The 20,850-nt window shown below is 36.2% G+C and overlaps 7 protein-coding genes across 7 annotated transcripts; 3 read left to right on the top strand and 4 right to left on the bottom strand.

Annotated features, from left to right (window-relative positions):
• Positions 1-143: 143 nt before the first annotated feature.
• LOC105975309 (peroxidase 46) lies at positions 144-1,871 on the bottom strand. The gene is made up of 4 exons (XM_013000488.2): positions 1,511-1,871; positions 1,208-1,387; positions 942-1,107; positions 144-846 (listed from the first exon to the last, which is right to left on the bottom strand). The coding sequence occupies exons 1-4, from the start codon at positions 1,865-1,867 to the stop codon at positions 431-433; spliced, it is 1,119 nt and encodes a 372-aa protein (XP_012855942.2). The 5' UTR covers positions 1,868-1,871; the 3' UTR covers positions 144-430.
• Positions 1,872-2,718: 847 nt separating this feature from the next.
• TIC55-II (translocon at the inner envelope membrane of chloroplasts 55-II) lies at positions 2,719-5,375 on the bottom strand. The gene is made up of 3 exons (XM_013000487.2): positions 4,864-5,375; positions 4,050-4,152; positions 2,719-3,967 (listed from the first exon to the last, which is right to left on the bottom strand). Exons 1-3 carry the CDS (start codon positions 5,280-5,282, stop codon positions 2,834-2,836), a joined length of 1,656 nt encoding a protein of 551 aa, XP_012855941.2. The 5' UTR covers positions 5,283-5,375; the 3' UTR covers positions 2,719-2,833.
• A 594-nt stretch (positions 5,376-5,969) lies between these two features.
• LOC105975249 (zinc ion binding / transcription regulator) lies at positions 5,970-8,213 on the bottom strand. Its single transcript, XM_013000424.2, has 6 exons — positions 7,594-8,213; positions 7,032-7,163; positions 6,854-6,934; positions 6,675-6,764; positions 6,491-6,544; positions 5,970-6,353 (listed from the first exon to the last, which is right to left on the bottom strand). Exons 1-6 carry the CDS (start codon positions 7,633-7,635, stop codon positions 6,153-6,155), a joined length of 600 nt encoding a protein of 199 aa, XP_012855878.2. The 5' UTR covers positions 7,636-8,213; the 3' UTR covers positions 5,970-6,152.
• Positions 8,214-8,493: 280 nt separating this feature from the next.
• Positions 8,494-10,990, top strand: LOC105975352 (spindle/kinetochore-associated protein). Its single transcript, XM_013000543.2, has 5 exons — positions 8,494-8,834; positions 8,958-9,053; positions 9,897-10,022; positions 10,371-10,410; positions 10,726-10,990. The coding sequence occupies exons 1-5, from the start codon at positions 8,718-8,720 to the stop codon at positions 10,794-10,796; spliced, it is 450 nt and encodes a 149-aa protein (XP_012855997.2). The 5' UTR covers positions 8,494-8,717; the 3' UTR covers positions 10,797-10,990.
• LOC105975353 (cytochrome P450 714C2) lies at positions 10,873-12,930 on the bottom strand. Its single transcript, XM_013000544.2, has 5 exons — positions 12,590-12,930; positions 12,285-12,511; positions 11,958-12,217; positions 11,516-11,873; positions 10,873-11,385 (listed from the first exon to the last, which is right to left on the bottom strand). Exons 1-5 carry the CDS (start codon positions 12,858-12,860, stop codon positions 10,960-10,962), a joined length of 1,542 nt encoding a protein of 513 aa, XP_012855998.2. The 5' UTR covers positions 12,861-12,930; the 3' UTR covers positions 10,873-10,959.
• Positions 12,931-14,443: 1,513 nt separating this feature from the next.
• LOC105975267 (VQ motif-containing protein 31) lies at positions 14,444-14,902 on the top strand. The gene has a single exon (XM_013000446.2). The coding sequence runs from the start codon at positions 14,444-14,446 to the stop codon at positions 14,900-14,902; it is 459 nt and encodes a 152-aa protein (XP_012855900.2).
• A 1,738-nt stretch (positions 14,903-16,640) lies between these two features.
• On the top strand, positions 16,641-20,456 carry MGD1 (monogalactosyl diacylglycerol synthase 1). The gene is made up of 8 exons (XM_013000508.2): positions 16,641-17,952; positions 18,148-18,320; positions 18,869-19,030; positions 19,110-19,251; positions 19,358-19,582; positions 19,691-19,753; positions 19,861-19,935; positions 20,020-20,456. Exons 1-8 carry the CDS (start codon positions 17,467-17,469, stop codon positions 20,251-20,253), a joined length of 1,560 nt encoding a protein of 519 aa, XP_012855962.2. The 5' UTR covers positions 16,641-17,466; the 3' UTR covers positions 20,254-20,456.
• The last annotated feature ends 394 nt before the right edge of the window (positions 20,457-20,850 follow it).

Genomic DNA, 20,850 nt, shown 5'->3' with positions numbered 1-20,850 from the left:
TATGTGTTACACTAACTCCTACTATTTAGTCAGTACAACTTGCTAGTTGCAGATCGAGCATGCCAATTTCAATCCCATTCGCAAAACCAAAATAGAGATAACCACAATAACACAAAATCAAGAAACTAGCTGAACAAATACGGTTATTTCTATGTTACAACCCGTGAAGATTATACTGTGTGAATTTTTACTGTTGATCTACACACATCAATGTGTGTGTATGAATGGTAAAAATCTATCCGATGTAGCATAGAATAGACCAACGAATACTACAAAAACTCAAAGTAACCAAGTTCAACACAAAATTTTCCATATATATATATATATAGTCATATGATCCAATTAACAATGCCACAATTTCTAGCTACTATGTAAACAAGACTCAAAATCCGAAAAGGAAAACAAAATAAATAAATAAATAAAAATTCGTCTATGTATTAGACATCGAACAAGATTGTCGAATTTCGCCCTCGCCACCCGTCTTCACTCCGACACTCGAAAGCTTCAAAAACGACGAACTCCATCGCTCAAAGAAACTATCTTGATTATTAGCGAATTCCACCACTCGATTCTTCGTTCTCTCGTCATTTAACAGCGCGGAATCCGATTGGAAAAGCCCCTTGTGAGCCAGCAAAATCTTGAAGTACTCGTTATCGAACTGTAGAGGCGAAGCAGGATCGTTGTTCACCGTCACTCTATCGTTATTATTATTAGGACACATTTTCATTAAATGAGTTGCATATTGTCTGTCCAATGATAAATCAATTAACGTAAGATTTCCATTCGAGTCGACCTTAAATCTATCGTTGAACGAACCGCAATGAGATCTTCCAATTGTATGAGCTCCTGCAAAAAAAAAAAAAAAAAAAACGTAATTCATTTTATTTTCTTTCCAATTTTGCCCTTGTTAACCGAAAAGTTGAGGAAAAAAGATTGGATACCGGAGAGGGTAACAAGGTCATCTATAGATAAGCCCTTTGCAGAAAAGATCTTCACCATTTCGTCCAATGTGAAGCTTGTGTCGATAATATTCGGTCTCACGTTTGCTGCCATGGAAATCCGACCGTCTTTCCGACCTGTCGGAATCTGAATATTCGGCCCTCCTGTCTGTTATTAAAAAAAAAATTACAAATAAAACCCGATACATATATGCATGTTTCGATACTAGTAATTGAATAAAAATCGAATCTTTGCGATAAATACATACAAATTCGACTGCGTCTCGAGCAGCCAATGCTAGTATATCAGCACAAGAAACTATTCCAGGGCAAAAGATTTCAAGAACCCTCTTAGCTGAATCTATAACCGAAAACCCGCCGAGTGATTGGTTAGCTGGATCACTTCTTTCGGTTGCATTTCCTTGTAATAACACCGAAGCATCGCAGCCCTGTCAGAACGAAATTGTTAAATGTATGTAACAAGAGAGAGAGAGAGAGAGAGAGAGAGAGAGAGAGAGAGAGAGAGAGAGAGAGAGAGAGAGAGAGAGAGAGAGATTGGTAATAAACTATACGTTAACGAAGCAGTCATGGAAGAGCAGACGGAGGAGTTTTCCGGGGATTGTGGGGTCCACATCAGAAGCTGATCTGACTGTATTTTTCACCGTTAATTCGACAACGGGGCAAGAAACTGCGTAGAAATCGAAAGAGAGACTCGAAGAAGAAGAAGAAGGAAATGTAGCTAGAAAAAGGATGATAAAACAGAGCAGCTGCATTAGTAACTTGTACTGAGGAATTGAAGTGTAGACACTAAATTTTATTTTTTCCATATTTGAATTTGCAAAAGAATGTTTATTCTTTGAGGTGAGTTTTCTGCAGCCTAGTTTGGATGTTAGCTCTTTATTATATGAAAAGTAGTTAAAATTTAACATACATAGATACTCTTGCATTCCTTATTCATTTATTTATGGTTAAAATCAGGTCACCCCTAGGTAACGTTAAATTACGAAAAACCCCCTTTATATTTGGGTAATTACAATCACCCTTCTAAACTATGAGTCTTTTAACACGTCCACTGTTGCGATGTCAAATTTAGTGGAATCATTTAGATTATGAGGAACGTTCTTCAGTTTGTACCTATTTTACCACATTCGAGCTTCACATTTTGAAACAAGATGATCATAAATGTGTTTCTTGGCTTGTAAATATCAGATTGTGGTGCATCATATACGACATTTTAGCACAAAACGAGTACAAACTAGACAACATTTCCACGGAATCTAAAAGATTTTGTTGAGTTTTACTTCATAAGGGTGAATGTGTAAGAAAATTTATAGTTGAGGGGTGGTTGTAATTATCCAAACACGAGGGGGGTTTTCGTAATTCCATAATTTACCCATTTATTTATTTAAGATGCATTTATTTGAATAATGATGTGCTGGTTGAATAATGAATTCTACACAGACAAGGGCAGTGGGGCTGCTAGATAATAATACTCAGTGAATGCTCTTCATCTCTTTCTTGATTTGTCTATTTATTTCCATTTATTTTTTAATTTTTTAATTTTTATTTCCATTTATTATTTAATTCTTTTCTGGAAAAATGGAGTTCAGGTGGGTGGAAGTTGGCTATATGAGTATATATCTTTATTACATTGTCAGAAAGCCTAATTAAATTCATTGCACTTTGCAACATGATTGACTTTGAGTTAAGATATATATTGTCCCTATTTGCTAGTCCCACGTGTCATTTTTTATTTTTATTTATATATATATATTAATAATGATGTCTAAAACATTACATTATGTAGTTTAATTAATAAAATTACAAGCTTGAATTATATAAATGTAAATGTAATAATAACAAACTGAGAGAAGGGATCAAAAATAACATACATTCTACAGCCTTCTATGAGTCCTGATGAAGTTTGTAGTGTTCATCGAAATCGCAGTCGAACAAATCTGAACTCCGGCCAAGCACAGGGCGGTGGAAACCAACAGAAGCGCCTTCCACTGCCTGCCGGAGACAAGAATCGCCGTTGCCGCCAGTACAAGAGCCGCCAACAAGAGCCCCTTTTTCCAAGCGTTAAAAGACTTTAATACCCCCATGCACCCTTTACAATGAACCACGTGCCGAAAATACCTGTTCGCCAAATTCGGAGCGTACATCGCTCCGATGCCGCCCTTTGCTGGCTGAGAAGCCGAGAAGTTGGCAACGAAACCCGCCGGAGCATGCTCCACCACCGCCGGATTTTCCGGCAGAGAAATCGTGCTATGCCCGAAATAGTACGGCATTCCGTGCCCGACTTTATCCATCCATTTTCTGTACTCGGAAACCCATGTGTCCGAAGACTTCAAATTTATGTAAAGCTCTCTTGTCGGAAGTTTCTCTTTCAAGAGAATCTCGTTTTGCGACGAAAGAAAGCCCATATCTTGCTCGAAGACTTTACTCGCATTTTGATGGAAGTACCACTTTGGGAATATTCTCAATAGAGGCGGAGGCTTTCTCGTGTTTCCGAATCTAACTATAAGCATAGATTTCCCTTGTCCGGACGGTCTACATAAAAACAACCCCGAAAAGTAGTCTCTTTCTCCATTTTTGCCGACAATTTCTCGGTTGTTTTGAAGTACACAAGGTGCTTCGAATCTCAAGAAATTCGGTATGTAATCAGGGGTAGAACGGTCTCTTTCTCTGCCCCAGTTGCCCGCAAAGCCTCGCTCGTTTCTTTCGGTGACTTCGAAGAAAAGTGAAGTTGCGTCTTCTCGTTTTGCGGTGAAATCTGTTCTGTCGTGTGAAATGGGAACATGGGCGGGGTCCATTAGGTTTTCTAGAAGGATTGAATGATCATATGGGAGTTCGTGTATGGTGGAAATATCTCGAAAACCGGGCCGATCGAAATTTTCGAAAAACGGGATTTTTTTTGTGTTTGACGGGGTTTTGTGAGACATCCAAATCCATACGACTCCCTGCGAGTCTTTGATTTCGTATGTTTTCAGACAAGCTGATTGAGGGATTTTCGCACCTGTCGAAAGCTGTTCGAAAAAATATTATTGAGAAAGGCAATGATTATCATATGAAATAATGGATTTTGAAAAACCAGGTAAAAACACAAACCTGTGGAATTTTCACGCATTTACCGTTGCCTTCGAATTGCCAACCGTGGTACAAACATTCGAGCCTACCGTCGAAGATTTGACCTTCGGAGAGTTTCGCTAGCCTACAAGATGAATACTTTTTTATTCAAAGGCTATGAAGCTTATCAGGGTAAAGTAACTGCGTAGCAACAAAACAATTATTTTTCGCAGCGGAAATCAGACACAACTAGGGTTGGAAATTGGACGGATTGGATCGGATCGGATTAATCACTAGCGGAAAAATTCCGATTTTTTTTTTCAGAAGTGAAAAACAAATTCCAATTCGGTTCAAAACAAAAATTGGAAAAATCGGAAATTGGAATGAAAAAAACTTGTTCCGAATGGCGGAGTTCGGAAAGTTCTGACTTTTAGTAACCTAAAATGTAAAATACATAACAATTTTGACATTTTCAGTGTAATTTTCGGGAATTTTTTCTCCGGAATTTTCAGAATTATTTTGTAAAGTAAAGCTCAATCGAAAACCGGACATATACTCTAATTCTAATCCAAAAAAACAAAAAACGGAAGAATGCAAATCGAAATTTCAGAATTCGGAATGACAAATATTGTTCCAAAATCGGAAATTTTTTCGGATCGAATCGATGGGAATAGGAAATTCCATTCCACTTTCCACCCCAAGATACAACCCTTATTACAAAACGAAAATGCATGTCATAAAATTTATATAACTAGTAGAAGAAAATGTTAGAGTTTAAGTGCAGAACACAATAAGGTAACCAAAGATCACTGATTTCAACAAAAAAAAAATAATAGAATTAAAAATTAAAAATTACCTGTGGGGGCAACGATCTTCATAGCACCAAAGATCACCATCGCCATCTCGGTAAAGCACAACCTGCTTGTCGAACACAGTGAGTCCAAGCGGCGAGTCATCAGGGACATTTTGGGTAAGATAAAGTGGGTACCATTCTTCCGTCCAATCATAGCTCACAGCTTCTTCTTTCTTCCCAATTACTTCTTCAATTACACTCTGATCACCTTCTTCCTGCAACCCAGTTGAGATTTCTTCGGCTAGTGCGCTCAATTTCTGCAAGTTTTTCTTCTTCTTCAGCTGATGAAGCAGAATAGGCTTCAAGGGTTTTGTTCGCCCAATCAGAATGGTTGTTGGTTTCTTGAGTGTTTTGTTGATCTGTGAGAAATTAGGGTTCTTCGCATCGGAGAGGAATGGCTGTGAGAGTTGTAAGAGCGCCATTTGAGAGGGCTGTGGTTGCTTCCAACTGTGAAATAATAAATCAGCTGCATTTTTGGTGTTCTTCTTCTCCAATTCACGTGTGTGAATTCTGTCCACTCGTTGTATTAAGTCTTTGGACAAGAAATTTCATCAAAGTATTTTGTAAAATTACAGTTCCCCCCCCCCCCTTAAGTTTGCACTGATTCCATATTTGATCCCCTATGTTCACAAAAAACACATTTGGTCCCTCATGTGTCAATAATTTAACATTTTTAATCATTTTCGCCAAATCACCGATAGTTCATCAGTTAAGGAAACGATGGATACATGCTTGATTCTGTTAGTACTAACGAAAAATTGACGAAAATTACTAAAAATATTGAATTTTTGAAACATGAGGGATCAAATGTGGTTTTTGTGAACATGAAGGACTAAAAATAAAATCAGTGCAAACTTGGGGGTGAAAACTGTAATTTGCCCCTTTGTCTCCATACTTGCCGAAATTTGACGAAATGACCAAAAATACTGAATTTTTGAACCACGAGGGGATTAAATGTGGTTTTTGTTAACATGAGGGGCTAAATGTGAAATCATTGTAAACTTAAGGGATGAAAACTTTTTTTTTTTATTTTCGCCTCCATACTAAATTCGTTTTCAGATAATTATAATTCTATATTTGGATATTAAATGGCATTGTACTAGACTTGGTTTTGAATTACAAAAATCAATTTTTTTTTTAGGTGAACAAAATTGAGTAGAAAGTACTGACAACGAATTCGAATTCGTTGTCGTTAAACGCCGCACTCTTCTTGGTTTGTAAAGATTATATAGAAATTCAATTTCATAAATGAAGTATTAGCACAAAATTCTCATGACTGATACCCTTCGATTTTACCAACATTCATCAAAATCGAGACGTTCTTCCTCGCTTTCGTAATACGTCTCATTGTCATCACCACCAAAAGTTTGATCATCTTCATAATAACTGCTCTCATTAGATCCATGGCCGATATTTCGATCTGACGAATCCTCAGTTCTACGAGCATAAGAATCTTCTGGAATAATCCCAGCCGTTTCACAACCTTCTTGATCCTGGTAAAGATATATAAGTTCAAATAAACATATGCAATCCTGCATGCATTTTCTAAACGAGAGTCTTTTCGAAAACGAGTTTAAAGAAGACAAGACTCCTAATTCTCAAATAAAAACGAGTTTAACGAAGTACTTACCAACTCATCGTTAAGGAGTTTTAGAGCATCGTAGTTAATCTTCGAGCTCCGTTTCTGCGAGAACAGAATTCATGTTATGAAAATGTATACGAAGATGTATATCGGAAGTTCGTATTAAATAGATACATTGCTTAAGTAATACAATGCAGTCTTTAAGCACTATACGAAAACTAATTTATATTACCGGGACCTCCACTTCCTTGGTGGTCTTAGCAGCAGCTTCCTTAACAGAGACATCTTTCTTTTTTTCGGGTTTTCGTTTCTGTTTCTTGGCCTGAAATGTATTACCCGTTAGCAATTAAAGAAAAACGAAAAATGTTTGTCGAAAAATCAAGAAAGTTGTTATGGAAATAAGGTAAGTACTTGTGTATGATTCCGATTCATTGCTTCCCACATAATCTTTTTCAAGTGGAACTCCTCTGTGGTGTTAAGGTATCCAGAAACCTGAACATTGTTAAACATAAGATCGTCATTCGTCGAACCAAATTCCCGATTACCATATACCATATGAAATAAAATAAAATAAAATAAAAAGACGTACCTCAGCATCATCGATATCGGAGAGGCTATCGGATTCGTTGCTTCTATTTCTCTTTCTTCTCAGTTTGTAACTTTTAGCCATTCCACAAACATCCTTATTGATCACACTTTGTCCAGATTGGCATCTTTCTTTCTGCAAAACGAACGACATTATATGAACAATACTCACAGTCACAAATTTAAAGACTCCAACTTTTTTCTACGAAAAAAATCGAGCAGCGAATTACGGTTTAAATCGTCGCAAAATAGCTCTACCAAAGGGAAAAAAATTCAGCATTACAACATTCCTTAATCTGAGTGGTTTCAAGCTATGGTGAGCAGCAATAACTGAATTTTTCAATACAATGGGCAATAGACATACGGTACAACTTTGAAAAAAATACCACACAGTATACACACAATGCATAGTGTATTTGACTAATACTTCTAATTTCTAGAATTTAAAATTATAAGCCCCAAATTCAAAATAAATCGATCGCAAACATCACATGCAAATTTCCAGCTAAAAATTAAATTCGGAAATAATATGGAATAGGAGAGGAGTGATCGGAATATTGGCGTACCGGTTGTTTCGAATCGCCGTCGGATTTTTGCGTCACCGCCATTGAAATCTGAATTCTCAGGTCTGCGAATCTTTTCAGCTTCGAGGATTTATATAGGTCTGGGTTATGTTGGTAATTACCAAATTACCCTTTATTTTGAAGGAAATTTAGAAGTTTATTTTTCTTTTTTTGCTTTGCCTTTAACCATTTTAACCAAGTTCAGTGCAAGTAAATAAATAAATAAAAATAAAGATATGAAGAAATAGCAAATCAGTATCCATTTTTTATATTTTTAAAAAATAATTTCCAAATTTCAAAATTTTTCTTTTACAAATATTACTTTTTTGACATCAACAATATTATTTATTTTATTATCTTATAATATATGTAAATAAACAAATAGAAGTTTGGAATTCTGTTGATTAGGATCAGAAAAATATCCGATTTTGGAACATTTTTTTTCAATTGGTGGAATTCGAAAAAGTGTATTCCAATTTATACACTTGGTGAAATATGAGTATTAGGTAAGTATTTAAAATAAATAATAATCTCTATATTACTTATTTACTATTACAATAAAATAGAGGGTGCAAGATTATTATTCAAATTATCCCCAATAAAATAATAAATATTAGAAGAACAACTCGTTTTACAAAATTAAAGTATTTAAAGGGAAAAAACTAGGTTCTAATTTTGGAGAAGATGGGGGCATTTTGGGAATTTGGAAAAGTACTGTGACGACGTCGTTTCAGCTACTGTAAATGGGCTAATTACATTTGACGGTCCTTGCGATTTGGGCTGGGGAGTTAGGCAAGCCCACTTCATTTTATCAGGTCCAAAATAATGGAAAACGGAAGTCAAGCGCGTGGAGGTGTTTTACACGCGCTAGGATGAATAAGCGTGCCAAAAGTTACCCTCTCTGTTCAAATTTCCTCTGTTCTTCTCTCTCTCTCTCTCTCTCTCTCTCTCCCCCCAAATTCCTTCCGATTCATTTTAAATTTCTGTAAGTAGACTTATTTTGCAGATTACCAATTGTACAAAATCCATCAAAATTAGCAGGCTGTTTGTGCGTACAACGGAGATTAAGAGGTAGAGAGAGAAAAGTCGGTTGTGTTTTGTGTGGGTGGAGAAGAAGAAGAAGAAGAATGGAGCGGAACCAAGCGGTGGACGGACTTCAGAGCCTGTTCTTAAAAGCCAATCGAGATCTCTCAGAAGTACACAGCAAGCTCCACAAGGAATTCCAGCAAATCTACCCCGATCATGTAATTTTTGCTCAATTCTCTGCCTTCTGTTTTACCCCCTTTTTACTTTGCCCTACTCCTCTTCTTAATTATTTCCCTGGATTGTGTAAATGATTTGAAAATTGTGCAAATGATTTTTTACAGGCAAATCCAATGAAGCTGGTGGCGAGGTTGAAGAAGATAGAAGAAGAAATGTCGTCCTTGAAGGATCAGTGTAGCGAGCTTCTTACTGCAAAACAGGTGACTGAATATGTGAAATTTATTCTGTGTTGCTGCTTTTTAATCTGAATTATGGCAATGTCGTAGTATTTGTGTAATGAATAAGGTCTGTGCTCTTATGCTTCCGATTTTTTTGTGCTGAGAATATTTAGTAACTAAGATGATCGAAATATTGCCCTAATTGCTGAATTCTGGCTAAAAGTATGTTGTAATTTCAGTTGTCAATCTTCAACAGGTTAAGTATTACACGGCATAAATGGCTCTAAACCCTTGATTTTCTTTCGCTGGCTGCGTTTCATTATTTCGGTGACAAAATTGGAGGGATTGTTTTCATTATTGGGTTTTACTCTTTTTACATGGTATATAATATACGATTACCGAATTCTGCAATGTCGTAGTATTTGTGTGATGATTAAGGTTTGTGTTCTTATGCTTCTATTTTTTTGGTATTGAGCATATTTAGTAACTAGGGCAGATAAATATTACCCAAATTGTTGCATTATGGCTAAAAATATCTGAATTTCAATTGTCAATCTTCAACAGGTGAAGTATTAGATGGCGTAAATGGCTCTAAACCCTTGATTTTCTTTCACGGGCTACGTTTCGTGTAGGTGTTAGTGGTGTAGGTTTGCTTTTATATGATTTGTGTTTACTACTTTTTTTTATGGTATGCAGTATGCTCACTTATTTCGACCTTTGTTTGCGAAGACACCTGTCTTTTACGAGGTCTTTGCATTTCAGTAACCTGTTCATGCCATACCATTTGAGCCTTTGTAGTTAAGCTTCTTCCTATACGTCAAATTTCTAGGATTCAATAATTCATATGCATATGCGTAGAATTTTTTTGAAATTTCTAATCTGCAGGATCTAATTGATAAAGCTAGAACGCTCTTAGTCGGAAACAGGACAATGCTGCAGAGGTTGCAAGCATCCACCGGTGGTCCCACAACAAGTGATGAAGATGATTCTGCTTATCTAAGTTTCAATCAGGTATATCTGTTCTCGATCAAGCTTATAGGAATACTCTTTATTTTGTATTACTTTTTTCTTTTTCAAGATAAAGGAGACGACTTATTAGAAGCTAGTGGATCTTTATGTGTGCGTAGAATGTTAAATTTTTTATTCAAGGTTTTATTGGTTGCAATTTTCCGAATGGTGTTTCAAGAGTTTGCACCATTTGCCAGCAAACAACCAAAAGTAAAGAGGCGAGGTTTTAGGATGTTTTGTCATTGCGTCATAAGTATTTGCTGCAATGCTTCCTTCCTGTTGGCCTTTCTACAAAATATTACCCTTCTTTGTGGCTTTTATTTAATTTAATCGTTTCTTTGTGATGTACAGATTATTGATGAGTGGGCGACGCAAGTCAAATCCAGTAAAGGTAAGTTACTTCTATTGTGCCTTTTTCTACATTATCTGCCAAACAAATTCAGCTATAAGTACTGAGTGAATGTCAACTAAGAAATGTAGTAGTATTTGATGTGAAGTTTAAATGAGAAGCACCGGCAAATAGTACACTTAACCGACAAAGGTTATATATCCAATGTAGTATTACTATTTGTTGATGCTTATTATTTTCATAAATTAGAAGTTTAATGTGAAGCTTAGGTAGGAATACTTGTTCATTTGATTTTGTCAGAGGATGGGGTTATTTAGGCAACGATTCTTAATTCTTCTTGAAATTGTAATTATGCAGAGGATGAGGAGGAGCCAGGCTCTAACAATATCAACCAGCTGTTGTTTTCTGCAATTGTCCAAAGCAACTGAAGGCATATATGTTTTACCATGTGGCAGCACACAGCAAATAGTTTCTCTTGCTGCAGATTCATGCTGCGAAAACTCGTGAGAATTCTTAAACATTTATATAGTATGGTATGCTAAGAATTTTATTCTAATATAAAGAGATGGAAATAGATTCCTTATTTCTATCTCACAGCTTCTTAATCAAAATGTTAACTCCATGCTTAGGCTCTACCATCATCCTCATAACTGGTGAGTGAACATATTTAGGAGAGAGAGTGAAGGAGAAACTAGATATAATAAGTGACATCAGCATCTTTAGCTCGACCATAGCCAGGTGTTGACCGATGCAGACCCGAGGCCCGAACCCGAACGGCATGTACGAGTTCGGGCTCTTGCATGCACCGGCGATCCCATTCTTGAACCTTTGAGGTTTAAACTCGAGTGCGTCCGGGCCCCACAAGCCGGCGTCCGTATGCAGTGTCGACACCATTGTCCAAAGACTGACGCCCCGTGGGACGCGTATGTTGCCTATGTTTATATCTTTCAACGCCTCCCTCGATAGGGTAGGTGCCGGAGGGTAGAGGCGCATCGTTTCTTGAATCACCATATTCAACTACAAAATCTCAAAATTAGCGAGTCCTCTTCAGTGGCGAAGCCGTAATTTTATCTCAAATTGCTCGCTATGAAGTATTATTATTGCGATAAATTAAATAAGGGTGGGTCGACTTTTTAATTATTCATACCTTTTTCATCTTACGGAGCATGTCAGGGTCGGGAATCCGACCCTGACAGACTTCGACAACCTCGTCTCTAACACATGTTTGCCACTCGGGATTCGAAGCCAACAACATGAGACACCAAGAAGCGGAGACAGCGGATGTCTCGAAACCAGCCAAGTAGATGTTCCTGCAGTTATCTACAATGAACCGATCGATCTCGTCTGAGTTAGCATAATCACTCTTCGCACCTTCTAGAAGCTTCTGCAATAGATCCTTCTCGTATCCATCTCCTTCTCTTCTTTCCTTCACCACCTTCAAAATCAATACTTTGATTTCTTTCTCTAACTCCCTTATTTTTCTATTGCTCTTTGTAGGAAGAAATCTATCACACGTGCAAGAAATAAGACAACAATTTTAAGTTAAGATTAATTAGTGAGCAATTAATTAATTAATTAATTAATCATACCTTAATCCTGGAATGCCAATAGACATTGTTTTCTTTGATATAATCTCTTGGAGATATCCAAGCTTCAAGAAAATCTCTTGCCCTTCGGAATAGCTACTACCGAAACATGCTCTAGATATTATGTTGCCCGAAAATCGTTTCATATAATCGTCGACCGCTATATCGAGAACGACTCCTCCTTCGCGATCGTTAGCCTCGATTTTTTCCCTCCATGAATTCACCACCGTGAAAGCCGACTCGGTAACTATGCTCATCATTCCCTACGTAATAGTACAAAAAAATTATTGATTCGATTCGCGTAATATTTGAAGAAATTAATGTTGATACCTTAACTTTGTCCATGAATAATTGAGGAGCCATGATTTTCCGCTGTCGAGCCCATACGGAACCATTCGAGGTCAAAATGCCGTGTCCGAGTAAAGGGCCGAGTTCTTTCTGCTGGTAAGAAGGTCTCCCGAAATCGAGTGACGTCGACGTGGTTATCTCTTTCACCAAATCGGGATTACTCACGTACACTATTTGCATTTTACCTAGAGAAAACGTGTACACTGGACCTGTATACGTAAACTCATTAATTAAACTATCTATATATTTAGAGAAATCGAATATTTTTTTACGTGTATTATATATACCGTATTGCTTTCTCCACTCCTCTAAAAAGGGAAAAACGGCGGCGGTGTTGTGGGTGAGCGGCGGCGGTTGAGGGTGCCGGACGAGGGTTTTCTCGGCGTCGGCACGAGCTTTCTTGATTTCGAGTAGGTTTCCGACGAGGATTTTTGGAGGGGGGCCATTAAGTCCTTGTTGCCTCAAGATTTTTTGTATGTTTCGCGGCTTAAATACGAGAGAAACGTAAAGGTGGACGAATAATCCGAGCACGAAGGCAAGAACTATGGAGAAGAGCATATTTTTTTTGGCATGCAAACACTAAATAAAATAAAATGTAATGATTTATAAAGTTGATTGTGGCTTAGCTTGTGAACCTTCTTTTGGTTCATATCAGTATATATAGGCAAGTAAGGATTTAGGTTGATGACATGAGGTTTGAATAAAACGAAGAATATCGAGCCATCTTGAGTTAGATGTTAAATCTGGTTAATTATTTATATCGGGTGCATAATCGTAAATTTAATTAAATAAGTATCCACTAATCACATATACACATGAGTGTGTGTAAGTAATCGTGTGTAGTATCTAATTTCCCAAAAGGGTTTAATTATACTATACTACGTCGGATGAAATACATCAAGAGCAGCAGATAAGTGAACTAATTAGTGCAGTGTGCATCTCATCACATAAAGTTGAACCTCGATATATATCAATAACCTCATTTAAATAATAGTTTCTTCCGATCCCGATCTGGCAAAAATATACTGTAAATTATTAGTTCGATAATTTAATATTTCACTAAACTAATAAAATTTTATTAATTAGTTGAGATTGTATTAATTTATAGATGTTTACACCAGAGTGTATGTATGTGATGATACATATACACGTAAGGCTTTTTGGATGATCTTCCAACAAATTAAACCATGCATGCATGAATAGTATGAATGTGGATTGTGGATCAGGGCTTAATATTGTTGACTTGTACAATTTTCAATATCAAACGTTATCACCACCATAGTATTAGTTTAATTCCGTTGTTTAATGTTGACACAAATTTATTTTATATATATATATATATATACATATATATATATATACATATATATATATATATATACATATATATATATATATACATATATATATATATATATATATATATATATATATATATATATATATAATTTTGAATTGGGTCAAAACTCCATTTATATTTAATGACGATATAATTAAAACAAGCACGTCTTTGTGCTTCATTTATTTGACAAATATTGCATTACCAAAGACTTCAAACTAATCACTACGTAAAACAATTTTGTCTCCATGCAACAACGTACATTTGTATCTTGACTGCTCTTTAATTTTTTTCTTATACATTCAAATGGTAGATTGGTAATTACAACAATAATAACATCGTCGTAACGTCACGTAAATAAACAGGTGTAACATGTAATTTGTTTTAAATCGGATATACTTTGTGCATGCAGAGCCTGCAGCCAAATATAATTTTAAATAAATTTTCAATCTTCATTTTGTCAATTTGTCATTTTTAATTCAAAAAATATACTCAATTTATATTTTATTTTGACGACTTTGACTAAGCACTAAAGCTTAGTCACAAATCAACATTCCACAAAACAGAGTAATATTAATAATATTTAATTATTACAATGAAAAGTTCTTAATTAGTGCCGAGTTTTACACGGTTTAATTATACTTTATATTAAATAAATTAAAATAGTCATTTTCAAGAATATATATATATATAATAATTTTGCAAACCCTTCTTCTTTTCCTATATTTGTATCCAGAAACATCAAATTACACACACACTACCCTTGTAACTGTGTGTAATTTATACATATACATATATATATATGGAAAAGCAACGGTGGAATATTGTTCCTCCGCCAGCAGCACCGGCGACTAACTATATACAAGCGAGCTCCGCCACCTTCAAAGACCTAGTCCAGAAACTCACCGGCGGGGCACCGGATGTCTCAGCCCAAAAACTCCGCCCGAAGACCACCGTCTGTCGGCGGTCGCCGTTCAAGCTACAAGATCGGAGGAAGTACTCCGTGGGTGATATCGAGATAGTCAAACAGCGCGTGAGGTATACCGGAAAGAAGACTCGGTCGCCAGTTTTGAAGGGGCCGACCACGCCACTTGGGCGTGAATCGGTGTTTCGTGAGCGAGTCGGAACCGAGTCGCCGCCGTCCGAGGAGGAGATGGCCATTGCGGAAAAGGGCTTTTACTTGCACGCGTCGCCGGGGAAGGCGGAGATACCTGTGCTGTTGACTTTGTTCCCGTTGACTTCTCCAAATCACGAAGTTTAATTTATAAATTATAATTATAATCACAATTATGCATATAATTGTATACTGCTATCTACACAACAAAAAACAAAAAAAAAAAAAAACTGTACATGTAGTTGGTGTTTTTAATCCGAGGATTAATGATTAATCATTGTTCTTAATTGGTATTTTAATTAATTTATTACTTTTTTTTTTTTGCTATAATTCGGGTTTTTGGCACTTTGCACCCTTAAATTACATTATTTTGGCACTTTGCACCCTTAAATTGCAAAATTGGCAGATTGCACCCTTTAAACATAAATTGTTTGGCACTTTGCACCCCAAATCACTTTTGGCTTAGAAAACATACCTGCAACTTGCTGGAAACCTGGAAGATGGGCAAATTCATAATTTTCTTATTACCTATCATCTTCCCTCAATTCTTAATCACTGTTCCACCATTTTTATCTTCGTCCCTTCAATCAAAAAATCCTAAAATCTTTTTAGCCATTTCTTTCAATGGTAAAATCGGTATAAACACTAAAAAATAATAGTAAATCACTTTTTTTTTTCTTTTGAGTATGAAAAATAATGCAACTGGAAATTGTAGGCCTAGCCCTCAAAATTTTTTTTTGAATGGTCAAATGACAAAACCTATTAGTTTCATGATGAAAGATTTTTGTGCTCCCATTGAATAGTTTGGATCTGCAAAATTATTAAATAAAAATTAGTGTTACCATGAAATAAAACTTGCTTTTTTGAAGGTGTGTTATCGGACTCTTGTCTATATATTCCAACCATTCTTGAGTTTTAGTTCAGAATTTACATATTATGGCAAGTAGAAATGGGTCAGAAATTAGGATTTTTTGATTAATAGGACGAAATATAAAAATGGTGGAACAATGATTAAGAATTGGGGGAAGATGATAGATAATTAGAGAATTGTGAATTTGCCAATTTTTCAGGTTTTCAATAAGTTGTAGGTAATTTTTCTAGGCCAAAAGTGATTTGGGGTGCAAAGTGCCAAACAATTTATGTTTAAAGAGTGCAATCTGACAATTTTGCAATTTAAGAATGCAAAGTGAAAAAATTGTATAATTTAAGGGTGCAAAGTGCCAAAAACCCCTATAATTCAAATATATTATTAGTTAATTTTTTAATATGTGAAAAGAATGGTGTGCAGGAGTGTTAGATTTGTTTTCTAAAGCCCAATAGTGTTAATGGGCCTGATCTTAGGCCCAATAGAGGCTATTTAATTTCTCCCAAATTAGTGGGCCAATACATTTTTTATTTATTTATTTAATTTTTTTTAACGATGACCAATAGCTTGCAAACTATATATGTTAATCATGTGTGACGAGCTCGATCTAGCAACTGTTATCAAGGGAATTCAAAATTGAGTCAATTAGCACAAACTTACTTACACCAAAAGACGAAATCACTCGCCCCTCTCATCCCTTGATCCGACAAGTATTTGATGGAGGAATGCAAATCATGGTGACTCAACGGCCCGTTAGAGTAGCGGACCATAATATGTTGCCCACAAAGAACCAATCCGTAATTGGAGTTGAAATTTCCACACTGCAGCTGCTAGTATTCGATCTTAGGATATTGTACTAACTTACCAACTTCGAAACGAGTTGAACTATACACATACATACGGGCAACACAAACTTACTTGCTCCATCCATAATCGGAGCATCCATCCATATATGATCCTAAAAAAGGGAGACACAATTAATTGTTATGTACACACCTCGTGTGAGATTTCACATATAATATACAAATGCCAAAACAATTAAAAGAATAATAAAAATTTCCAAAATTAGTTATGATGATGAAAAGGTGTTCTAAATAGTCCCTCTATTTGGTAAATCACAGTTTGGTCCCTGATTAAAATAATTAAATTAAACCCCCGAAAAAGGAAAAACAAAAATTAATTAGGTCAAGAATTCACCCCCCTCTCACAATTGGGAATAGTTGGGCTAAACCCCAAACGCCCAAAACGTGTTAACAAAACTAACCACCGAGCCGCTGACCACCGTCCACCGTCCACCACCCGCCGCCGCCGTGAATTCACCACCGTCCTCCGATCCCACCACCGCCCAATGTTTACATAGAAATACACACTGCATTGTTTAGTACTAAAAAGCGCAAATGAGTACAGAATAAACACTGGATCTTATCCTTTTGTCTTTCCTTCATTTTCAGTCGGCTGTCATGGCCGATGTGTGTGTGTGTGTGTATATATATACATATATATATCAAAGAGGATTTTATTGAACCCTTGTTCGAATATTACTAAATCCTCTTCAGCTATGTATATATATTAAAAAATAAAAATCTAATCTTTATCAATTTTGTGGTTACCAATCCCTCTTCAAATTCCCTCCTCCCTCCCCTCTGCTTCTCCACCTATAAGCAACCTATACGTATTTGTCCCTCTCTTCTTCTCCGTCGCGCCTCCTTCGCTTCTGTCTCTCTCTCTCTCTCTCTCAGGCACAATTACAAACACTTTGTGTGCGAGAGTTGTCGCATATCCAAGAACCATCTTACGGTTCGAAGAAAACCCATTTGTCGATACATAAGGGGGTGGGAATTCAAATATGCAGCCTTCTACTGTTGGGCAAGAGCCCGCGAATCCGTTTGGTTTTGTATCCCAATTCGGCTCTTTGGTATTCAATTCTTCGAGGCTCAATCCAGATGTGCTCTCCACGTGTTTGTCGAATTGCCTGTACTTCGATGCCAAGAGGAAGCCCGTGGTGGTTTCGGCTTCGTTGAGCCTGAGCACGAAAGGTGCTGCATTCAACATCAGAAGTGCGATTAATCAATTCAATACTGCTATTAGATTCCACTGCGAGCGAATCCCACTCGGTTTCGCTTCTGTTAGGGTCGATTCCGAGGAGAGTAATGGGTGTAAAGACGATGTAAACGGGGTTTTGGATGATTCCGAGGGAGTTCCGACCAATGCGGGTGCTTCTAATTCTCCGAAAAGGGTTTTGATTTTGATGAGCGATACTGGAGGGGGTCATAGAGCTTCGGCCGAGGCCATTAAAGCTGCTTTTGCTGAAGAATTTGGAGATGAATATCAGGTTCATTTTTTATAGAATTTGGAATATGTTTTCTTTCTCAAATGCATCTTCCATTTTCGTGCATTGTGGATAATCTTGTCTTTTTTTTTGTTCTCGGGATAATTAGGGATAAGGTGCATTGTATTATATCGTGCATTGTAATATGTTTTTACTTTTTCGATATGTTCCTGTGGTGTTGAAGAGATTCTATTGCAGGTTTCGGTTACTGACTTATGGACGGATCATACACCATGGCCCTTTAACCAGTTACCGAAGAGTTATAACTTTCTCGTGAAACATGGTACTCTGTGGAAAATGACGTACTATGCTACTGCTCCACGCGTTATTCATCGGACCAATTTTGCTGCTACCTCAACTTTCATAGCTCGGTTAGTCTACTTTTCGAATTTTCTTTTATTTTCCGTACCATTGTGTTATAAGTACCAGTTGATTTTGTGATAACGTAAAGCATATTCTTTGATTGTTATAAATGTTTGTATTTGTTGTAACTGATTCGGTAAAACTTGGTTGTGTTCGTATAGTATAAGCTTAAATTGGTTTCATCTGTGCACACATGACTTCAATTTAATGAAATTTGCGGAATGTGGAAAATAAGGTTACTCGTTGTACCTTTAAACTTTAGTAAACTGTGTAAAATCCCCTCGTGTTTCAAACAAATTGCAAAAAGAAAAACCTTTTGCCTGTTCTACTTGTGGGTTATTAACTTTTACGAGCTTAAATTTTCAGCTATTGGACTGCGTATAAAGTTCCAATAGCCGTAATAACTTATGAATCCTATCAATTGTTATACCTCATATTCAATCGAGTATTAATTGTTCTTCTGTATTCATTTTTTTTCGAAAGAATAAAATAATCCCCCCTTATATATCAGTTCGGCAAATGATTCTGACAAAAATCTTGATCTCCGTTTTCGTAGAGAGGTTGCTAAAGGATTAATGAAATACCAGCCAGATATTATCATCAGCGTACATCCTCTAATGCAGCATGTACCGCTTCGTATTTTGAGGGCCAAGGGTCTTTTGAAGAAGATTGTTTTTGCCACAGTGGTAACCGACCTGTCTACTTGTCATCCTACATGGTATGTCCAGTGCGGATTTGATTTGATTTGATTTGTTTATTTATTTTGTTATTTGATTTATTGAGTCATCACATATTAGGTTTCACAAGCTCGTAACAAGGATTTATTGCCCGTCAGAAGAGGTAGCAAAACGAGCAGTGAGAGCTGGTATTCAGCGCCCTCAGATTAAGGTCTATGGCCTTCCTGTACGACCCTCGTTTGTTAAGCCTGTTCCTCCCAAGGTTGATTTTTTATTTTTTTTATTATTTTTGTTTTTGCATCATTAAAAAAACGCATTTTTTTCTGTTAACTATATATATTTATATATAAATGTATGAAATTTTGTAGGATGAATTGAGGAAGGAGCTGGGAATGGATGAACACCTCCCTGCAGTGTTGCTAATGGGTGGAGGTGAAGGCATGGGGCCCATTGAGGCAACTGCTCGAGCACTTGGTGATGCGTTATTTGACGAAGTTAACGGAGAGCCGATTGGTCAGATTCTCGTAATTTGTGGACGAAATAAAAAATTAACCAGCAAATTGCAAACAATTAATTGGAAGATCCCCGTTGAGGTATATAATACCTTTTTTTCAAAATTCAAGAATCTTTTAATATGCCGTGCACAGAGTAATTTATATGTGCCTTTCAAGTTTCTAACATTTCGTACTTTTGCAATTCAGGTGAAGGGCTTCGTCACTAAAATGGAGGATTGCATGGGTGCTTGTGATTGCATTATCACTAAGGTAGTAATTTAAATTAAATTTCAGCCTTTCTTGATTTTTCAAATTCGATCAAATAAAGAAATCGAGTAAAAATGTAAAAGTTGTGAAAATTTCACTATTTTACACAGGCTGGTCCCGGAACAATTGCAGAAGCTATGATTCGAGGGCTTCCGATTATCCTAAACGACTACATAGCTGGACAGGTTAATAAAAGTTCTTATTCTATAAACATATTTATAACCAATTTGATTTTTTTTTAAAAAAAATTTTTATAATAATAATTGCAGGAAGCTGGGAATGTTCCGTATGTCGTTGAAAACGGATGTGGGAAATTCTCAAAGTCTCCGAAAGAAATAGCGAAAATAGTATTTGAGTGGTTTGGTCCGAAACAACACGAGCTTTTAACAATGTCGGAAAATGCGTTGAGGCTATCGAAGCCGGATGCTGTGTTTAAGATTGTGCATGATCTTCATGCATTGGTTAGGCAGAGAAAACTTGTATCTCAGTACTGTACAACTTGATATTGTTATATCTTTGGCAATTATTTTTCTGCTACTGGATAATATTATTTTTTTTATTTTATTATTTTATAAAGAAAATGAGGTTTATTATTAGTTGGAGTAGTAACAATTTCTCCTCATCCTAGCTGAGTTGATTGATTATAGTGTAATAATGAAGTCTCATGTGGCTAAAAGCACCAATTCCTTGCTATTTACTATTTTCACTCCTTGTATTTCTTTTTTCTTTATTTATATATATATTTTTTAATTTTTTGTGGTATATAATAGATGAAAATTCTGCTTTGAAAGCATTTTTCGAAGAAGAAAATTTAGATCAAATGCTTAATTAATCGATGTTTTGTGTACGAAAAATGGAACTAGAAAATTGTTGAATGAACACAAGATGAGTTTAGTTGGTAGATGTCGGAAGCCCTCGAAAAGCTTGTTGAATGCTAACAAATGTGGCCGGAAATCAAATTAGACTACTCGGTACTTAAGTTGGATAAAATAATTTTCGTTCGAATAAACTAAAAGGCTCGACTCGATCGAGCTGAAGATAAAAAAATATGTACAAGAAATCAAATTATTCGAGTTTGATTTGTGTTCTGTTTGATTAAA

The sequence above is a fragment of the Erythranthe guttata genome, chromosome 1, assembly GCF_056151865.1.
Source record: "Erythranthe guttata isolate IM_541 chromosome 1, IM_541, whole genome shotgun sequence".
In the NCBI taxonomy this organism is placed as follows: Eukaryota; Viridiplantae; Streptophyta; class Magnoliopsida; order Lamiales; family Phrymaceae; genus Erythranthe; species Erythranthe guttata.
The sequence above is the reverse complement of the archived record's forward strand: the minus strand, read 5'-3'. Positions and strand labels throughout refer to the sequence as shown.

Bases quoted from the DNA above. Each gene is read 5' to 3' on its own strand.
- LOC105975309 (XM_013000488.2), bottom strand. From the start codon at position 1,867: ATGTTAAATTTTAACTACTTTTCATATAATAAAGAGCTAACATCCAAA. The intron at 1,388-1,510 runs GTATAGTTTATT...TCGTTCTGACAG, and splicing joins TCCATGACTGCTTCGTTAAC to GGCTGCGATGCTTCGGTGTT. The intron at 1,108-1,207 runs GTATGTATTTAT...TTTTAATAACAG, and splicing joins CTCGAGACGCAGTCGAATTT to ACAGGAGGGCCGAATATTCA.
- TIC55-II (XM_013000487.2), bottom strand. From the start codon at position 5,282: ATGGCGCTCTTACAACTCTCACAGCCATTCCTCTCCGATGCGAAGAAC. The intron at 4,153-4,863 runs GTAATTTTTAAT...TTCATCTTGTAG, and splicing joins GAAGATCGTTGCCCCCACAG to GCTAGCGAAACTCTCCGAAG. The intron at 3,968-4,049 runs GTTTGTGTTTTT...TTTTTCGAACAG, and splicing joins AATGCGTGAAAATTCCACAG to CTTTCGACAGGTGCGAAAAT.
- LOC105975249 (XM_013000424.2), bottom strand. From the start codon at position 7,635: ATGGCGGTGACGCAAAAATCCGACGGCGATTCGAAACAACCG. The intron at 6,935-7,031 runs GTACGTCTTTTT...AACAATGTTCAG, and splicing joins CCGATATCGATGATGCTGAG to GTTTCTGGATACCTTAACAC. The intron at 6,545-6,674 runs GTAATATAAATT...CTGTTCTCGCAG, and splicing joins CCAAGGAAGTGGAGGTCCCG to AAACGGAGCTCGAAGATTAA.
- LOC105975352 (XM_013000543.2), top strand. From the start codon at position 8,718: ATGGAGCGGAACCAAGCGGTGGACGGACTTCAGAGCCTGTTCTTAAAA. The intron at 9,054-9,896 runs GTGACTGAATAT...TCTAATCTGCAG, and splicing joins AGCTTCTTACTGCAAAACAG to GATCTAATTGATAAAGCTAG. The intron at 10,411-10,725 runs GTAAGTTACTTC...GTAATTATGCAG, and splicing joins GCAAGTCAAATCCAGTAAAG to AGGATGAGGAGGAGCCAGGC.
- LOC105975353 (XM_013000544.2), bottom strand. From the start codon at position 12,860: ATGCTCTTCTCCATAGTTCTTGCCTTCGTGCTCGGATTATTCGTCCAC. The intron at 12,512-12,589 runs GTATATATAATA...TTACGTATACAG, and splicing joins GGAGTGGAGAAAGCAATACG to GTCCAGTGTACACGTTTTCT. The intron at 11,386-11,515 runs GTATGAATAATT...GAGATTTTGTAG, and splicing joins TGCTCCGTAAGATGAAAAAG to TTGAATATGGTGATTCAAGA.
- LOC105975267 (XM_013000446.2), top strand. From the start codon at position 14,444: ATGGAAAAGCAACGGTGGAATATTGTTCCTCCGCCAGCAGCACCGGCG.
- MGD1 (XM_013000508.2), top strand. From the start codon at position 17,467: ATGCAGCCTTCTACTGTTGGGCAAGAGCCCGCGAATCCGTTTGGTTTT. The intron at 17,953-18,147 runs GTTCATTTTTTA...ATTCTATTGCAG, and splicing joins AATTTGGAGATGAATATCAG to GTTTCGGTTACTGACTTATG. The intron at 19,754-19,860 runs GTAGTAATTTAA...TATTTTACACAG, and splicing joins GTGATTGCATTATCACTAAG to GCTGGTCCCGGAACAATTGC.